The 19915-nt window shown below is 35.2% G+C and overlaps 1 protein-coding gene across 11 annotated transcripts in view; it reads left to right on the top strand.

Moving 5' to 3' along the window:
* Positions 1-19915, top strand: part of LOC138700988 (partitioning defective 3 homolog) — a 467315-nt gene that overhangs the window by 352500 nt on the left and 94900 nt on the right. For 10 of the 11 annotated variants that reach the window (XM_069827453.1, XM_069827458.1, XM_069827457.1 and 7 more), the window contains one exon: positions 18710-18913. In XM_069827453.1, coding sequence (XP_069683554.1) covers positions 18710-18913 — 204 coding nt within the window. Of the gene's footprint in view, positions 1-3917; positions 4424-18709; positions 18914-19915 lie in introns of all 11 variants that reach the window. The other variant, XM_069827455.1, reaches the window with a different exon arrangement.

The raw sequence follows: 19915 nt of genomic DNA, 5'->3' as shown, positions 1-19915 counted from the left end.
ATTACAGAATATTAATTAACCTCTTCGCGGTCAAACTGATACTGTAGATATGTCTGCAAGACGAAGTCTCTTGAGACTACAGAGCCTCTATCGGACGAAACAAAATACAGAATAGATTAATCAAGACTGTAGGTATAGATGTCGAGATGTAAAAGCAAACTATATATAGTTCTTCGTTTCAAATAATATTTTCAAATGATTCAGTATATCAAATATAATTAGCGCAATAAACCAACTGTTAAGACGCATACATTGCCGGATATGGGTTCGAATCCATGCTAGCATAATGATCAATTTAGGGCCGATTGTATAAACCATTTAATCTTAGATCAGAGGTTAAATTGATCCTCGTTCTAGCTGAACTTGTAATTTTGTGTTATATAAAGTCTAATCTGAGATTAATTTTTCTCAAACTAAAGTCAACTTTGACTGAAGAAATTTCTCCGATTAAGTTAGATGATCCAAGTTCAGTTATTTATTTTCTGTTTGAAATATACGAGTGACAGATTGTGCAAATAAAATATCCATTATTATTAATATTAATAGATATGTTAGGTACATTTATATATATTTCTTTCAATTTCTTGCCTTAATACACAAACATTCTTATATTTTATAAGGCTCTATCGTGTTCAGCAGTATCACATAACATAACCTATAATTATATTATGTTTATAACAACCATTAATTATGAATGGATATGATAGGTACATTCATAAATGTTAAATTAACTGTATTACTAAACGAAAATTGTCGTTTTATAAAGCTTTATTATGTTTAGCAGTATCAAACACCATAACATGATAACAATTTGGAGAACGGTCAACCTTCTTCTTATTGTCCGCCATTATTTACAATGCACAAAACAAACCAGTGTCTCCAACAGAGTGTACGGAAAGTCGCCAAAAAGTAATTGGAAAGTCGCTAGATTTCTCATTATCAACAAAGAAAGATTCAATTTTGTCACTATGGGGTGCTAGAAAGGTCGTTAAATCCTTATCTCAGCCATATAACAGTTAAAAGAAATTGTCGTTGAAAAAGAGTTAAAGTCGCTGGATTGGCAACACTGAACAAACCTGTACAACATGGCCCGCGCATCACATACTTCACCTGTTTATGCGATGTTGTCAAATACTTTTCACGTGAACTTAAATTGCATTTGAACCAAGGTAATTTGATCGCAGAAAAGTTTTATACAATAGAAGAAGTGTCTGAACTCGGTTCACTTTCCGATCTTCGATCAAAGTTGATCTTTAGTCAGGGAGTTTTATACAATGGGGCCTTAGTGTTCTTCTTGATCCTAGGCGAAAGTTCATCGTCTTGCTAAGTCTACGTAATGTGTAGCCATCTGGTATCCGGTGGAAAAAGTCAAAATGTAAGCTCGAGTAAACATGTATGCAGAGGAATGCCAAAGAAGACGAGAATTGTATGACAATAATTAAATATTTAATTTGGTTGGAAGACTTTACCTTCTTATGAAGACGGCTACTGTCTCGTCCATTCGTTGAAATTACCGTGCGTGTCAGAGTTTCTAGGAAACGTAAGCGAGTTTAGTCAGGTGTGAAGGTCAGGATCGACCAGCAGAATGTAATGCCCATAGTTTAAATTTAGAAACAATTGCAATACCAAACAGTAATAATTTGGGTAATGATACTGTCTTGACCACTCGTTGGAGTCACCTTGCATTGTTCTTCCTTCGAGGAAGTGTGTGGGAGATGCATCGGTTGTGAAGGTCTTGGGAAGACAGTGCAGAATTTCGTAAGATTCTGTGACGTCAGTAAGATTAATCTCATTGTTGGAGTTTGTTTCATTCATTGAATAACGTTTATTGGTATGTTAACTCCATGTGGCATCAAATTACAGTGGATAAGGTTATATCTTTTGTTGCCTCATCTTTTCCACTTTCTTTCTTCTTTCCTTAATTTTAAACTTTGCTTTTTTTTTACCTGTAACTATATTTTAAAAATTCTTCACGTCTATTTTTATGTGTAACGCCTATAAATATTCGAACTACAATGATGGAAAAAAAGTGAAAGGATTTTGTGTAACGGAAATAAGACTCCGGTTGCCATGGAAATTCTTACGTCATATCCGAAAAAATGACAATGGGAACGACCTATATACAAGGAGAGTCCGCATATACAGTTAACTATACATATATATAACACGGGAAATTAAATATTTGTGAACTCTAACTGCCCTGTATGTTTCACAGGAAAAGTTATAAGAAAAGATGTTAAGAATCCAAAAAAAAGTTAATTTGCTTAACATTTTATACTTCTTTCTTCTACAGTCACTTGTTTTTAATTTCTGCTTCTATTTAGCATCGAGTTTTATGGGGCCGTGGCAGAGATAATACAAAATTAAATGACATTGTTAATACGTTATTTATTTAGTATCAAACTATTGTTAGAAAAAAGAGGAGAATTTAATTTAGAAAGCCGACCACACCACCTCATTCTAGTGCTGAGGTCATGGAAAGCATGGGGCTCTACCTCCATGCCCCTCAAGTGCCTTCATGGCATGTTACGGGGATACCTTTACCTTTACCCATATAGCTTTTATTGATTTTGTGAAAGCTTTTGATAAAGTCCGAAGAGACCTTTTATTCGATATATTACAAGATAAAAATATTCCAAATTTGCTATTACAAAATATAATATAAATCTACACAGACAGCAATATAAGTGTCAAAATAAATAACTGTATATCCGAAAGAAAATTAGTTAATAATGGAGTTCGACAAGGTTGTCCACTTTATTTAATATTTATATAAATTAAATTATTTTAAAATGGAACCAAATCTACACATCAGGAATCAAAATAACCAGTGCTCTAACATTAAATATCTTACTCTATGCCGATGATCAAGTCATAATTTCCAATTCAGAGGATAATTTACAAAGAGGATTATATACATTAAATAAAATATTAAAAGATTTTGGGATGGAAATTTCAGCACAAAAATCAAAAGTAATGGCATTTTTAGGACAAGACCCAGTCAGAAGTAAGATAATACACAATAACCAATTCCTCGAACAAGTACAAAATTTCAACTTTCTGGGTTGTGAAACATCTTATCAAAATGAAAAAGATGTTAACAAGAAAATGACCAAATTTACACAAATTCTAGGAATAATAAACAATACATTAAAAGCTAAATTAGTACAAAATCTACAAGAATAAAAATATATAATACACTAGCATTACCCACCCTTTTATACGGAAGCGAGATTTGGACATTAAAGAAAAAAGACATGAACAGAATCAAAGCAACGGAAATGAAATTTTTCAGGACAGCAGGATATACTCTTTTAGACCGAAAAAGGAATGAAGAAATTTTAGAACAATTAGAAGTAGAGTCAGTAGAAGAAAAAATCAGCAGTTACAAATTAAATTGGCTAGATCATGTAAGAAGAATGGAAAATTCAAGAATCCCAAAAATTATGATGCAATATAAACCTAGAGGACATCGTCGACCAGGAAGACCTTTAAGAAGACTGCTAGATGGGGCCGAAACAGGTCTACAGAGGCCTAATTCGTGAAGGATGATGATGATGATGTTAATACGTTAGAAAAGTCAAAATCGAGTCTGCATTTTGGAATTTTATTTCATTAATTTCTCTGAATCTATTAAGAAAATAAAACAGTTTTCAGAGCATTTCGATGTATTTTAGTCCCTTATCATTTTCCTTATAAACTCTGTCTGTGAAACGTACATGGAAAATAAGTAGTTTTCTTTTGTAAATTGAGTTTTGATCAGGACTTTTATAGTAGCTTGAAACAGAATCGCTGTTGGTTGGATTTGAATCCACGAATTTCTGATCTAAAAACAGTCTTCTTTATTTCTGCGCTAGATCACTGAATTATGTAGTCGATTTGAAAAATTATACTAAAAAAATTGTTTTATATTTCAGATGTATACCGGATAGCGTATCTCGTTTGTTTGTATCATAGAGGGCTTAGTAATGTCCAGTATTAATAACTGCACGTAGTTGGCCTTGGTTGTTATGGAAATCTTTAACGTCACTTTCATTTGTTTATACGAGTGTCATACACGTACTGTATTGAACATTTGTGTGGACTAAATGTGGAATTTGGTGCTTTGAAGTGTTAATAATAAGAAAGTGCAAGAGATATGAACATCGCCTTCGCTTCGGAAGAGAAAGGGCAGTGCTGGATCAGTTTTCTCTGCATATTAGTGCTTCAAGTCACGGATTTTGTGTTCAGAAACGTGTACTCTTTTCGTGTTGGACCGTAATTTAAAGCATTAACATTTTGATCGTGTTTAAATGGTCAAGGCAAATTTGGTGAGATGTTTTCGTGGAGTAGCAGGCAGAGGTCGCTGTTCCTCACGACCAGCCATCTCTACGACAACAGGCCTTTCGTATCGGCGTACGAGCTGCAGCAACAATACAAGACGGTAAGCACAATGCACGTGTCTTATGGTACCCATCCTGTCAAAGCGATTTTCTCTTCCAGTCTGTCAAACGTGGATTTGGGTCTATATTGTAGAGGAAATTGTGTGACGATGCACTGAATAAGTTCGAAGGTTTTCATGAAAATGTTTTTTTTTTTTTTTCCCCCCCCACAAAAACTGTAGTACGAATATTAGGCTTATACAAAATGAGTGATTCAATATAGACGATAAGCTTGGGCGTGTGTTCGAATTTTGCTTGGACCGTTTACCGAATTTTATTTTATTTTCGAGATTTTCCACCAACCGTGAGGCGAATATCGGGTAATCTTTTGCAGATTTATTTTATTTATTTTATCCTTATTTATTTATTTATATATTTATTTATTTATTTATTTATTTATTTATTTATTTGTAATTTATGTATTTCTTTATGTACGTATTTATTTACTTATTCATGTATGCATGCATTTAATCATTCATTTATATATTTATGCATTTATCTATTCACTTATGTATTTATGCACTTATTTATTCATTTCTTTATTAGTTTGTTTATTCTTTTATTCATTCATTCATTTTAATAGCCACCGGCGTGGCTCCAGTCGGTTAAGGCGCTTGCCTGCCGGTCTGAAGTTGCGCTCGGGCGCGGGTTCGATCCCCGCTTGGGCTGATTACCTGGTTAGGTTTTTTCCGAGGTTTTCCCTAACCGTAATGTCAATGCCAGGTAATCTATGGCGAATCCTCGGCCTCATCTCGCCAAATATCATCTCGCTATCACCAATCTCATCGACGCTAAATAACCTAGTAGTTGACACAGCATCGTTAAATAGCCAACTAAAATTAAAAAAGTTCATTTTAATCATTCCTTTATTTTATTATCTCATTTATGTTATTTATGCAATTATTTATATATATTTTATTCTCTTTGTTTATTTATTGCATTAATTTTTATTTATTTCCTTGATTATTTGTTTATTTTTTCTTTGTTTAATTATTTACTTATGTATTCACTGTTTATTTAGGCTACTTTTTTACTTACTTACTTGCAAATGGCTTTTAAGGAACCCGAAGGTTCATTTCCGCCCTCACATAAGCCCGCCATTGGTCCCTATCCTGTGCAAGATTAATCCAGTCTCTATCATCATATCCCACCTCCCTCAAATCCATTTTAATATTATCCTCCCATCTACGTCTCGGCCTCCCCAAAGGTCTTTTTCCCCTCCGGTCTCCCAACTAACACTCTATATGCATTTCTGGATTCGCCCATACGTGCTACATGCCCTGCCCATCTCAAACGTCTGGATTTAATGTTCCTAATTATGTCAGGTGAAGAATACAATGCGTGCAGTTCTGTGTTGTGTAACTTTCTCCATTCTCCTGTAACTTCATCCCGCTTAGCCCCAAATATTTTCCTAAGCACCTTATTCTCAAACACCCTTAATCTATGTTCCTCTCTCAGAGTGAGAGTCCAAGTTTCACAACCATACAGAACAACCGGTAATATAACTGTTTTATAAATTCTAACTTTCAGATTTTTTGACAGCAGACTAGATGGTAAAAGCTTCTCAACCGAATAATAACACGCATTTCCCATATTTATTCTGCGTTTAATTTCCTCCCGAGTGTCATTTATATTTGTTACTGTTGCTCCAAGATATTTGAATTTTTCCACCCCTTCGAAGGATAAATCTCCAATTTTTATATTTCCATTTCGTACAATATTCTGGTCACGAGACATAATCATATACTTTGTCTTTTCGGGATTTACTTCCAAACCGATCGCTTTACTTGCTTCAAGTAAAATTCCCGTGTTTTCCCTAATCGTTTGTGGATTTTCTCCTAACATATTCACGTCATCCGCATAGACAAGAAGCTGATGTAACCCGTTCAATTCCAAACCCTGCCTGTTATCCTGAACTTTCCTAATGGCATATTCTAGAGCGAAGTTAAAAAGTAAAGTTGATAGTGCATCTCCCTGCTTTAGCCCGCAGTGAATTGGAAAAGCTTCAGATAGAAACTGACCTATACGGACTCTGCTGTAAGTTTCACTAAGACACATTTTAATTAATCGAACTAGTTTCTTGGGAATACCAAATTCAATAAGAATATCATATAATACTTTCCTCTTAACCGAGTCATATGCCTTTTTGAAATCTATGAATAACTGATGTACTGTATCTTTATACTCCCATTTTTTCTCAAAAAAATCTTTTTTACTATTTGCCTATTTATTTACTATTAATTAATTAATTTATTTATTTATTTTTTAATTTATTTAATGTGCTTCCGGATGTTTAGGAAGTAAAACAATTCTTATTTTTATTTATACAGGCCAGATCTCTCCTATTAATAGGCTACACGTGATGGGCAATAGTATTATTATAAGATAAGCATAACAAAGTTTATTAACAGATGCCATTAAACATATAAAATCAATCAATTAAAAAGTGAAATTAAAAAAAAAAAACTTTATTGTACCGGGAGGCGAACTCAGAACTTATGGCGTGGAAAATAGACATCTCACTCCTCACAAAGTTGACTGCATTGCAGATGGACGTCTTTCAATACATAAACATCACATGAATGCCTTCAACTGCATTACACGTGTGAACCTCCCGGTAAAATTTCGATTTGCAATAACCAATATTCGGCCCATTATATTTTTCCCGCGAAATGTATGCAAGGAATCACCCGTTCTATTATATCTCGATTAGTATTGGCGATTACTGGAATCGACTGTGAAAAGAGGTGTATTTGCCAAGGAAAAGACTTCTGATCACATTCTTTGTAATGGAATTTGGACGAGTAACGTGTAAGTTCGGAAAATACGCTCAAAATTAATGTGATATATTATTATCCATTCATTACAGCGTTACCCTTGTATTGGTAATAGCCGAATTGTTGGCATTGACGTAATTTCTGATAAGGGACGGTATATTACTTCAGAAATCGAACCTGTATTGCACTGATTCAGGAGTAACGGTGATTGAATGGCTATATTACCTTACGGGAAAGATTTTCCGCCCACTTTGGGCAGGTTCGGTGTTTGAACCAGTAACTGTACAAAGCGTGGTTCGTGGGCACACTGGGTGACCTGCACACCATCCTGATGACATGTTACTGTCCTCCATGAAAACATGGCTAGCTAAAATAAATCTTGACAAAGCCACCTTCACTAATATAAAGGTTACTTACTTACTTACTTACTTACAAATGGCTTTTAAGGAACCTGAAGGTTCATTGCCGCCCTCACATAAGCCCGCCCTTGGTCCCTATCCTGTGCAAGATTAATCCAGTCTCTATCATCACACCCCACCTCCCTCAAATCCATTTTAATATTATCCTCCCATCTACGTCTCGGCCTCACTAAAGGTCTTTTTCCCTCCGGTCTCCCAACTAACACTCTATATGCATTTCTGGATTCGCCCATACGTGCTACATGCCCTGCCCATCTCAAACGTCTGGATTTTAAGTTCCTAATTATGTTAGGTGAAGAATACAATGCGTGCAGTTCTGTGTTGTGTAACTTTCTCCATTCTCCTGTAACTTCATCCGAAATGGAAATATAAAAATTGGAGATTTATCCTTCGAAGAGGTGGAAAAATTCAAATATCTTGGAGCAACAGTAACAAATATAAATGATACTCGGGAGGAAATTAAACGCAAAATAAATATGGGAAATGCCTTTTATTATTCGGTTGAGAAGCTTTTTTATCATCCAGTCTGCTGTTAAAAAATCTGAAAGTTAGAATTTATAAAACAGTTATATTACCGGTTGTTCTTTATGGTTGTGAAACTTGGACTCTCACTTTGAGAGAGGAACATAGGTTAAGGGTGTTTGAGAATAAGGTGCTTAGGAAAATATTTGGGGCTAAGCGGGATGAAGTTACAGGAGAATGGAGAAAGTTACACAACGAAGAACTGCACGCATTGTATTCTTCACCTGACATAATTAGGAACATTAAATCCAGAGTTTGAGATGAGCAGGGCATGTAGCACGTATGGGCGAATCCAGAAATACATATAGAGTGTTAGTTGGGAGGCCGGAGGGAAAAAGACCTTTGGGGAGGCCGAGACGTAGATGGGAGGATAATATTAAAATGGATTTGAGGGAGGTGGGATATGATGATAGAGACTGAATTAATCTTGAACAGCATAGGGACCTATGGCGGGCTTATGTGAGGGTGGCAATGAACCTCCGGGTTCCTTAAAAGCCATTTGTAAGTAAGTGGTCATGTATTAATTTAAAATAGCGAAAAGCATGCAATCAATTTTTTAGTTGTATTGTGGCAGGAATAGTATATTACGATGCAAGGTTGGGAAGTGATTCCAGCGATATTTCACCATTTAATTAACTTATTATTCCCAGATGAATTTTAGCAGCAATCGAAAAGTATTGGGAATAAATTTGAATAAGGAACAAAAAAAAAAAAAAGTTTCCTTCCCAGGCAGGATTCGAACCACGAAAGTCTTAGTTACCAGTCTATCGTGCTCTGGAGTGACCAAGGCTCTGAAATCAGCTACTAGGTTCGGTCCGGTTTTTTTTTGCCACTACTGTACATCATGATGCTGGGTGAGCATCGATCCCATACACTGACTGAAATTTCAAGAGAAAATTCCTTCTTCGTCTGGATTCAAACCAGCACTCATTCTGTAACAGCAGTGAAGGCATGATTCCTTAGATCACGACGCCTTGGCGCGGTATACAGGGTGAGTAAAAAGTATGTAACAATGCTTGTAACTTTATTTCTAATTTTATTAAGAAACTATTCATACAAAAGTTGAAGGGTATCAAAGAAGGAATATTTTGGACATATTTTCAAATATTATGTTTTTTATTTATAAAGGGTGTAATAAATTAACTTTTATCTGCAATTGTTTAATTCAAAGCCTCCTCAAATTTATGTACTGAAGCATTAAAATTTCCCATTATTTAGTACACATACATTGTCATCAAAAGACGTAATTTATAAACTTACTTACTTACAGACTTTTAAGGAACCCGGAGGTTCTTTGCCGCCCTCACATAAGCCCGCCATTGGTCCCTATCCTGTGCAAGATTAATCCAGTCTCTATCATCATATCCCACTTCATTCAAATCCATTTTAATATTATCCTCCCATCTACGTCTCGGCCTCCCCAAAGGTCTTTTTCCCTCCGGCCTCCCAACTAGCACTCTATATGCATTTCTGGATTCGCCCATACGTGCTACATGTCCTGCCCATCTCTAACGTCTGAATTTAATGTTCCTAATTATGTCAGGTGAAGAATACAATGCGTGCAGTTCTGTGTTGTGTAACTTTCTCCATTCTCCTGTAACTTCATCCGTCTTAGCTCCAAATATTTTCCTAAGCACCTTATTCTCAAACACCCTTAATCTCTGTTCCTCTCTCAAAGTGAGAGTTCAAGTTTCACAGCCATACAGAACAACCGGTAATATAACTGTTTTATAAATTCTAACTTCCAGATTTTTTGACAGCACACTGGATGATTAAAATTTTCTCAACCTAATAGTAAGAGGCATTTCCCATATTTATTCTGTGTTTAATTTCCTCCCGAGTATAATTTATATTTGTTACTGTTGCTTCCAGATATTTGAAGGTAATTTATAAATGCCAACAAAAATATGATTTTGTACGTATTGAGACCTCAATAATCCAAAAATGGGGAAATAAGTACATGGTGCCATAAAGAAAGGTATAGTATTTGGAAACATGTTCAAAATTGCCCTTCTTTGATACCCTACAACATTTGTGCAAATAGTTTCTTCATAAAATTATAAATAAGAAAGTTACAAGAATTGTTCGATACTTTTTACCCACCCTGTATAGCTTTGTAGTAACTAAAAATTTACAAGATGTAAGTTGTTACTGCACTAAAAATTGTCTTGTAATTTAGCAAGTGTCCAACGTAATGCATTTGTAGTTGTGTTGAGACTTTTAGCTCCTTAAAATATTGCATTATAATCTTTGACAGTATTGTTTCTTTACTCTACTGTACACAAATTTTAACATTTTTCTGAAATGTTGTACTACAGAATCTTCACTTGTTATTCATAGCCAATGTATCGTATATCAGATGTTTTTTTTACAGGTTTTCCTCGTTCCCAAACGTTTTATGGCGGCTTATCTTCAGTTAGTGCGCTGGTATCTGCTGTCGTTGCTAAGTTACGTAACATGTCATCCTGCTCAGACAATTGAATATCGCGGTCATTAGGACGAGATTGTGGGAGAATGCGGCAATTAGCCGTGGGATCTGAAACGGCGGAGAACAAAACCGTGGTAATTTTAGTTTTTCAAATGAGCTACTTTACCAGGATAGGAAAAAATAATGCAACGTTTTGTGTTCACGCCGAAAACAAAAGTGGAAGAATGCGTGCTCCATTATATTCTCTGCAAATTAGCGCATCGTACATTGGTGGCAGATGGGAACAAAAGACAACCGTGGGTACAAAATTAAACAGTTGAAGCTCGTTCTCTCGATATTGTTTTCAGGCCTTCAGATTATGGCTTGTGTGTACCATCACTTTCGTTGCACTGCTGTAGATATTTGGAATGTCGTATCTGATATGACTTCATATGACATGTATGTCACATGATGTCATGCTAATTTGCATAATGTTACGAAAAAAAAGACATGATATTTATCAAATGCCTACAATTACTTGTAACGACTGTATGCTGTTTTTGACAACTCCACTTTAAATATGGCTTCGTTTGGTTTCAAAAAACAGACAAGTCCACTTTATAAATGGCTTCCTTTGGTTTCAAAAACAGACAACTTCACTTTAAATATCGCTTCGTTTGGTTTCAAAAACAGACAAGTCTACTTTATGGGTTCGTTTGGTTTCAAAAACAGACAACTCCACTACATAAATGGCTTCGTTTGGTTTGAAAAACAGACAAGTCCACTTTATATATGGGTTCGTTTGGTTTCAAAAACAGACAACTCCACTACATATATGGCTTCGTTTGGTTTCAAAAACAGACAAGTCCACTTTATATATAGGTTCGTTTGGTTTCAAAAACAGACAACTCCACTACATATATGGCTTCGTTTGGTTTCAAAACCAGACAAGTCCACTTTATATATGGCTTCGTTTGGTTTCAAAAACAGACAAGTCCACTTTATAAATGGCTTCCTTTGGTTTCAAAAACAGACAACTCCACTTTAAATATGGCTTCGTTTGGTTTCAAAAACAGACAAGTCCACTTTATACTCGTATATGGGTTCGTTTGGTTCCAAAAACAGACAAGTCCACTTTATATATGGCTTCGTTTGGTTTTAAAAACAGACAACTCCACTACATATATGGCTTCGTTTGGTTTCAAAAACAGACAAGTCCACTTTATATATAGGTTCGTTTGGTTTCAAAAACAGACAACTCCACTACATATATGGCTTCGTTTGGTTTCAAAAACAGACAACTCCACTTTAAATATGGCTTTGTTTGGTTTCAAAAACAGACAATTCCGCTTTAAATATGGCTTTTTTTGGTTTCAAAAACAGACAACTCCACTTTAAATATGGTTTTGTTTGGTTTCAAAAACAGGCAACTCCACTTTAAATATGGCATTGTTTGGTTTCAAAAACAGACAACTTCACTTTAAATATGGCTTCGTTTGGTTTCAAAAACAGACAACTCCACTTTAAATATGGCTTCATTTGATTTCAAAAACAAACAGCGCCACTTTAAATATGTTTTTTTTTTTTTTTGTTTCAAAAACAGAACAACTCCACTTTAAATATGGAGATATCTAACTAAAACTTATGGCTATGGTCTCACAAAAGTATTGATTCATGTACAGGGTGTGGCAAAAATATAGCACTTTTTTAATTTACACCCTATGTTAAATTTTACATATTAGAAATCTCCATTCAGTTTTTCATACAAATAGAAGTTTGGCTCATCGTAAATTATGAATACTCTCTTGTAAATTTTATGGTTCTTTCAAATGTTTCGATAATGTAACACAAAATAAATGTTTAGCTTCAGAATACTAGCCAATTAAAGAAATGATACTTCTGATTAGTTCATTCTTTATCTGTAATATTCTTTTACCCATAAAATTCAAGAATAATGGTATTTTACAAACAACTTCAAATTAGTGTAGCTCTGAAAATATTGAGATTAGGACAAATGTTTATATGACATTTTTTGCTCAAAAAGTCTTCGGAAATAAGCTCCGTAAGGGACGGTAAATCCTCGTGAATCACCCTGTATAAGCCTAGGGACAACTGAAAGGAATAGTATGTTGAAATAATGACTGAAGTGGTGGTGGTGGTGGTGGTGGTGGTGGTGGTGGTGGTGGACAATTGAAGATCGATATTTTGAAACCGTTAAGCCCGAAATCTCGATTTAGCCTGTCATTGGATTTACGAGATTTTGGTATAATAGCGATCCCTGCTTCTTATCGTATTTAATATTAAACGAGTTTGACAGATGACGTTGTTAGACTTTTATTGTTCCAAGTTCTAGACGAGTTCAGAATAATTAGTGGAATGTAATATTAATTGTGTTAGAAGGGAAAATATGTTCTAAGACCGGTTTTTCTTATCAAATCTGTTACTATTATCAGCAAAACGCGGGGAATCTATTTGTACTTCTTGGTGCAACGCAGTCCAAATTATATTTCTCCACCAAGTGCCGGTAGTTAATTACTAACAGAGAAAACGAACTTCCAAACAGGGGAATGTTTTCTCTCAGGGTCAGCTGGTTGTAATGTACTTTCCTTGTTGATGCTTGATTATGTGAGGCGTTTAATTTTTGGCAAGAGAAACACACAATTCCAATTAGACTGACGTCTTTTAGAAGCTCTTGGAGGGATTTTTTAGCGTGCCAAGAGGAAAATATGCGTATTAACAGTTTGTGAACTTGTTTCTTATTTGCATATTTGAAACGTAGCAAAGCCGTGCATTGCTTTCATCATGCTTGATATAGCAAAGCGTTCTTTTGTTTTGTTTCCATGGCTACTAATCACGTACGGCCATAATGGAGTGCTGCAAACAGTTGTTTATCTCCACATGTCGACAGATGTGAGGAAGAATTTTGATTGCAATTATTAAACGTCAGATGGAAGCATTTGCTACCGCATATGAATGTAAACACTTATAGTTCTGAAATAATTAGTTTTGCTGGCTGTGACGTAGTCAAAATAACTTATTGTAGGAAAAAATGCATAGTATTTCAGAGTCTAAGATTGTCGCCAATAAAGAAATAAATAGAGACCTGGCGAAATATGAAGAACATTTTCCCAAAAATGAAATTTATTTTGTCAAAATATTAAAATATGAAATAAATATTTCAGCGCTAAAATATCTTCGTTCTTAAACCTACGAAGAAAATTTACATTATCGCTTACGAAATAAGCTTTTAGAGATAATCTAATATATAAAAGTGAATGTGGGTATGTATGTATGCATGTATGTTCCCTATACAAATCGACACGCTTTGACCAATATGTACCAAAGTTTGCACATTTAATCTTCATAACTAGGAGAAGAACATAGGCTATATTAAAATTGTTAAAATGGACGTTAAATTGATTAAAAAAGTAAAAAATAAAAATAAATACGTCAAACATTCATGTATAATACTAAAATGCAATCTTCTATAGTCAATTGTTCTTTATTATTGTCTCTTGTATTCAACATCGACTTTCATGAGGCCATGGAAAAAGCAAAACGATATAAAATAACATTGTAGATACATCATGAAGGCCAAAATCTAGACAATTTATTCATGCACTAAGTATCCTTATGCAGTCCAGAACCGTATTATGTATTTCTCGAGACAGTTGTAGATGCTGAGTAGACTGTGTTTTATCAAACTGAATTCTTAAATTCTTTGAAATCACAAGGATTGCCAACACATAATTTAATACTTAATACTGAATCGCCAATAGTACTATTGCGAAATATTGATCCACAAGAATTATGCAATGGAACAGGAATTGGTGTGACAGTATTAACTGGCAAAACGAAAGGAAAAGATGTTTTTATCCCACATATTCTTATGATAGCCAGTAACATGCCATTCGATTTTAAGCAACTGCCATTTCAGTGCAACTAGCATTCGTAATGACCGTAGTAAAATAAAGCTCATGGATAGTCACTCAAAGTTACAGACATTCACTTAAATCTCCGTGTTTTTCACATTGTCAATAATTGCGTAACTTGCTTTCAAGTGAGCACACCTAAACATATATTACATATTTATACAAAAGACGGGGAAACGAATTGTATGCATATCAATGAGACTTTTCTCATGTTCCTAATGTAGTATGTGAATATACGTAAGCCCACAGAAAATAATACATTAATTTACATTTTCTTTATTTTTGTGCATTTGAATTGATTGGATGCCGATATTTTAAATCCAAGATTTGGACGGCTATCATTTCGATATACTACTTAATTCTAAAATATATATCTTTCAAAATATTATTGCCCATGTCCAATAATGTGTTACTGCGAAATTTTACCTGTGTAATCAGGTTGCCAGTGTAGTATGTCAAGCGTTGTGGAAAGAACGGTGACTTCATTTTCTATAACATAGGATGTCTTTCAGAATATTATTATTTATGCTGAACAATGACTTCTTGCAAAAGTATACTCTATCTGCGTTCTGTATATAAAATAAAAAGAAATATAGTTAATATGTTCTGAATTTGTTAGATATAATATCTCAAGTAATATTAAAAAAAGCCCTGGTATGATATAAGCGAGCGTACAGCTGTCAAGGGGTAAAAAAATATTCCAATATAAATTGAATTACATACGTATATATTGATTCTTTGGTACGACCGATAGATAAATTTAGGCTCACGATGACACCCAACAATTCAGACTGGGAACAAGGGAATTCTCTAATTACCATCAGCTGTCTCTGAAGTTCAAATGAAAGCATACACAGACATAAAATTACGTGAAATGTATGTCAGCACAGCTTCAGTTAAATGTGCAGATCTTATAATTATTTTTTCTCTACCTCTGTACAACGTCACATTTGTGGCGGGGAGGAAAGGAGACAGCAGAAAAATTAATGGAATTTAATACACTGACAGCCACGACTAAGATAAAACACTTGAAATTTAGCGGTAACTGACCGGCAGAGATAAATAAACAAAACAAATAAATATATAAATTTAAAACAAAGTTGAACGTCAGGCACATGATGAAATATTTTCTTTTCGGTGCCTGATCTACAATTGTTTTAATTTTAGTTAAACCTGGCAGGCATTTGGCTAAGGAGTATTAATTCATGTAAGTGACGTTAAGTAAAGATTCATCTTTATGTACGAGGAAAGCTTAGTAAAACAATTCGTTTTGGTTGTCTATAGTTGGGTTTCCGAAATTTCCGAAAATTTAACAACCAGTTCATTTGAAAACAGAAGCAGAAAGGAAAACCCGGGCAACGCCGGGTACTCTCAGCTAGTATTTCTATATTTAATATGTTACCAAATAATGAAACAGTTTTTCAGTCAAATCCTTAACTCAATACAAAAAGTAGGTAACTCAACTATTTATACTGAAGAGAAAAATATATTTCTTACATTGGTTGGACTCAACACTGGTTACAACACAACACATCTGACTTTTCTATATTTTCTGGTTAAAGAAGAGAAAGCCTGATTGCCTTAACTTCACCAAAATACATTATTATTATTATTATTATTATTATTATTATTATTATTATTATTATTATTATTATTATTATTATTATTATTATTATTACACCTTACATCGATTAATATTGATTGGAGTAAAAAAGAGAAGAATTTAAGTAGACTGCAAATTTAATTATCGAAAACTGTTTAAAACATCAATTTACACATTTGGAAAAGTAACTAAGGAGGAGACTATAGTGAAGTGCTTTCTGTAGAGTGTGGGGCAGAAACATGGACATTACGACGAATTGATGAGAAACGACTAGAAGCATTTGAAATGTGGGTATGGAGAAGAATGGAGTGTGTGAAATGGAATGAATGAATAAATGAACGAACGAATGGATGAATGATTGGACGAATGAATGAATGCAGTGAATGCTGTAAATAGACATAGCAATTCTGAAACGACTTCCACTGGATTCGAAATAATGAGAAAAGATGGAATAGGAACCACTTATTCTGTTCTGTCTCGAATTCATTGAGTTCAATGACTTTAAGGGTGAATTTGGGAATCCAGGACTCCTGGGGAAATGAGTGTCTTAGTTTTTCAAGTGTTTTTTTTTTTTTTTTTTAGGAAACATCTCTGTTGTCTTTTTATAATGTCTGGAAAGCCCGGTTCAGTTGATAGTCATACAGGGTGATTCACGGTTAATGACCCGCGCTTTAGAAATCAGTTATAGGCCATTTTAAGCATAACATGTCATATGAACGTCGGTTCATGTCCATATGACATTGTACGCTCAAATTGGCCTGTAGAAGTGATTTCTGTAGCGCGGGTCATTAGCCGTGAATCACCCTGTAGAAAGATGAACGGATGGGATTTTTTTTTACAAAAATATTATGAAATATGGCAGTTTTTCTACATTAATTACATTCTACACAGCGTGAGTCTTGAAAAATCCTAGTTTCCATACCGCTAGCAGTAAAGGATGAGATACAATATAAAATTTTATTACTTCATTTGTCACTAGAAATTACCAACTGCGTGTAGCCTATCCAGCTATGAAAAGCATTGCTTTGTAGAAGCTCCGTGATAGGTAGGTGTTTCTATGGCAACTAGTCATTTGCTGAATACTCCCGTATGCCTAACGCTTTTTCCTTAACGTGGAATCCTCCATAGCTCTGTCGCCCTTGCTTCTTCCATCCCTACTTCCGCAGTGTCCACTACCCGAGCCGCGTTATGTGGGTTGCAGTATGCTCCTTGGCCTGGAACCGCTTGGCGTGCATTTCTCACGACACGCCCACACTTTTTAAGCTGATGACCAGCTGACCAGAATCTTCTTCTCCGTGTCCGATGCAGCGCTCTAAATACCCGACTAGGAGGCACACTTTCCCGCATTACAGGCTTGCACTTCATGGATAATGTGCGGTTTCTTTGAAGTTGCACGCCGCCTTTTCATTCAGTTGAATAGCATTTCGTGTTACTAGGAAAAAATGCGTTTTTACTTTTGTCTCTTGTCGTCAGCGGGGTTGATTTTTATATTTTATATTTTTACTGGATATTTTACAATAGGTTGAGGGGAAAACCCTGGGAAAAAAAAAAAAAAACATCGACCAGGTAACTTCTCCCAACATGCATTTGGATCTGGATTTTGCCAAGGTTTTCCCTCAACCCATTAAGAGAAAATGCAGGGTAACTTTCAGCGCTGTACCCTAGACTCATTTGTCTGGCACTATCACCTTCATCTCAATCAGACGCTAGATAACCACAGCAGTGAAACTTGGACTCTCACTTTGAGAGAGGAATATAGGTTAAGGGTGTTTGAGAATAAGGTTCTTAGGAAAATATTTGGTGCTAAGAGGGATGAAGTTACAGGAGAATGGAGAAAGTTACACAACACAGAACTGCACGCATTGTATTCTTCATCTGACATAATTAGGAACATTAAATCCAGACGTTTGAGATGGGCAGGACATGTAGCACGTATGGGCGAATCCAGAAATGCATATAGAGTGTTAGTTGGAAGGCCGGAGGGAAAAAGACCTTTGGGGAGGCCGAGACGTAGATGGGAGGATAATATTAAAATGGATTTGAGGGAGGTGGGATATGATGATAGAGACTGGATTAATCTTGTTCAGGATAGGGACCAATGGCGGGCTTATGTGAGGGCGGCAATGAACCTCCGGGTTCCTTAAAAGCCAGTAAGTAAGTATAGTAATCTACTTATTTTAGGGGCATTTTCTTTTTACTTTTGTCTCGTCGTTAGCGGGATTGGCTTTTATATTTTATTGGATATTTTACGACGCTTTATCAACTGCTGTGGTTATATAGTGTGTGAATGAGATGAAGGTGATAATTCCAGCCAGAAGAGTCCAGGATCCAGCGCCGAAAGTTACCTAGCATTTGCTCTTAGTGGGTTCAGAGAAAACCTCGGAAAAAGCCTCAACCAGGTAACTTGTCCCAATCAGGATTTGAACCTGGGAAAGCTCGTTTCACAGTCAGGCAGGCTAACCGTTGCTCCACAGCGGTGGATCAAATTAATGTTGTCATCTTCTAATCTATATATTTCAAGAAGTATATCATAAGTGATAAATTGGGAGTTCTGGTATTTGTGTCACGTGATTTGTCCAATCTGCTTGCTCCATGTTTTTCTCAAAGTGACTGTTTTGTGTGTTCCAGTCGACGGACTCGTGGGTGGTGGTGCACAACCTGCAATCGCAGTCCGATGGCGGCATCCTGGACCCCGATGATCGTCTCAACGACGTGGCCGATGACAGAGAGCAGATCATCGCCAACTTCGAAGATGGCGACGGCCCTCACCACGGTGGAGGGGATGGAGCCAGCGGAAGCTCTGTGGGCACCGGCAGCCCCGACATCTTCCAGGTGAGTTGAGCAGAAGTGCACCGGTACCCGGGTGCAATAATGTAATCAAACTGATAGGTAGAAGAAAGAATATGGGGTCCACAATAAAAATTCATGCAGACTGATATGTACACCAATAAACTAGATTTTCTTTTTTTCCATAATAAATTTAATCCTAGTTTCCATGACAACTGCAATTTACAATTCAAATAATATAACCTAGTTCAACAGTTAGATATTTTTTAAGTTAGTATTCTGTCAAATAAATGGATTTAAGAGGAGAAAATCTATACTAATAATAAATCTGTAGCCGAAATTTTTCTGGTAATTTTCGATTTTCCAAAAATAATTGGTCCTAACATACATAATTAACCACCATGAAACCGAAAATCGCTTTTTTGAAATTTTTGTTTGTTTGTATGTCTGTCTGTCTGTCTGTCTGTCTGTATGTTTGTTACTTTTTCACGCGATAATGGCTGAACGGATTTCGATGAAAATTGGAATATAAATTAAGTTCGTTGTAACTTAGATTTTAGGCTATATGGCATTCAAAATATATTTTTTAAAAGGGGAGTTATAAATAAATCGAAATATCTCCTTTATTATTAATTTTCATGAAAAATATTACATAACAAAAGTTTCTTTAAACATAATTTGCGATAAGTTTTATTCCTTGAAAAATTTTGATAGGACTGATATTTAATGAGATAAATGAGTTTTAAAATTAAAATAACTGCCATCTAAGGCCGTGTAATGAATTAAAAAACAAATGACTTCGTCTATAAGGGGCCTTGGACAGCAACAATCGAAAGCTATGAAAGATAGCCTACAGAGAATGTTTCTGTGTTTGTATGAAGTAATATCGGAAGCTAAATTAACCGATTTGTATAATTAATTATTAATTCACCATTGGAAAGTGTAGTTTCTCTAGATGGACATAATGCTATAATGTTATTACAGTAACTTCTGACATAATATAATATAATATAATATAATATAATATAATATAATATAATATAATAT

This window comes from Periplaneta americana, chromosome 6 (assembly GCF_040183065.1).
Source record: "Periplaneta americana isolate PAMFEO1 chromosome 6, P.americana_PAMFEO1_priV1, whole genome shotgun sequence".
Classification (NCBI taxonomy): domain Eukaryota; kingdom Metazoa; phylum Arthropoda; class Insecta; order Blattodea; family Blattidae; genus Periplaneta; species Periplaneta americana.
This window is presented reverse-complemented; position numbering and strand designations above follow the sequence as displayed.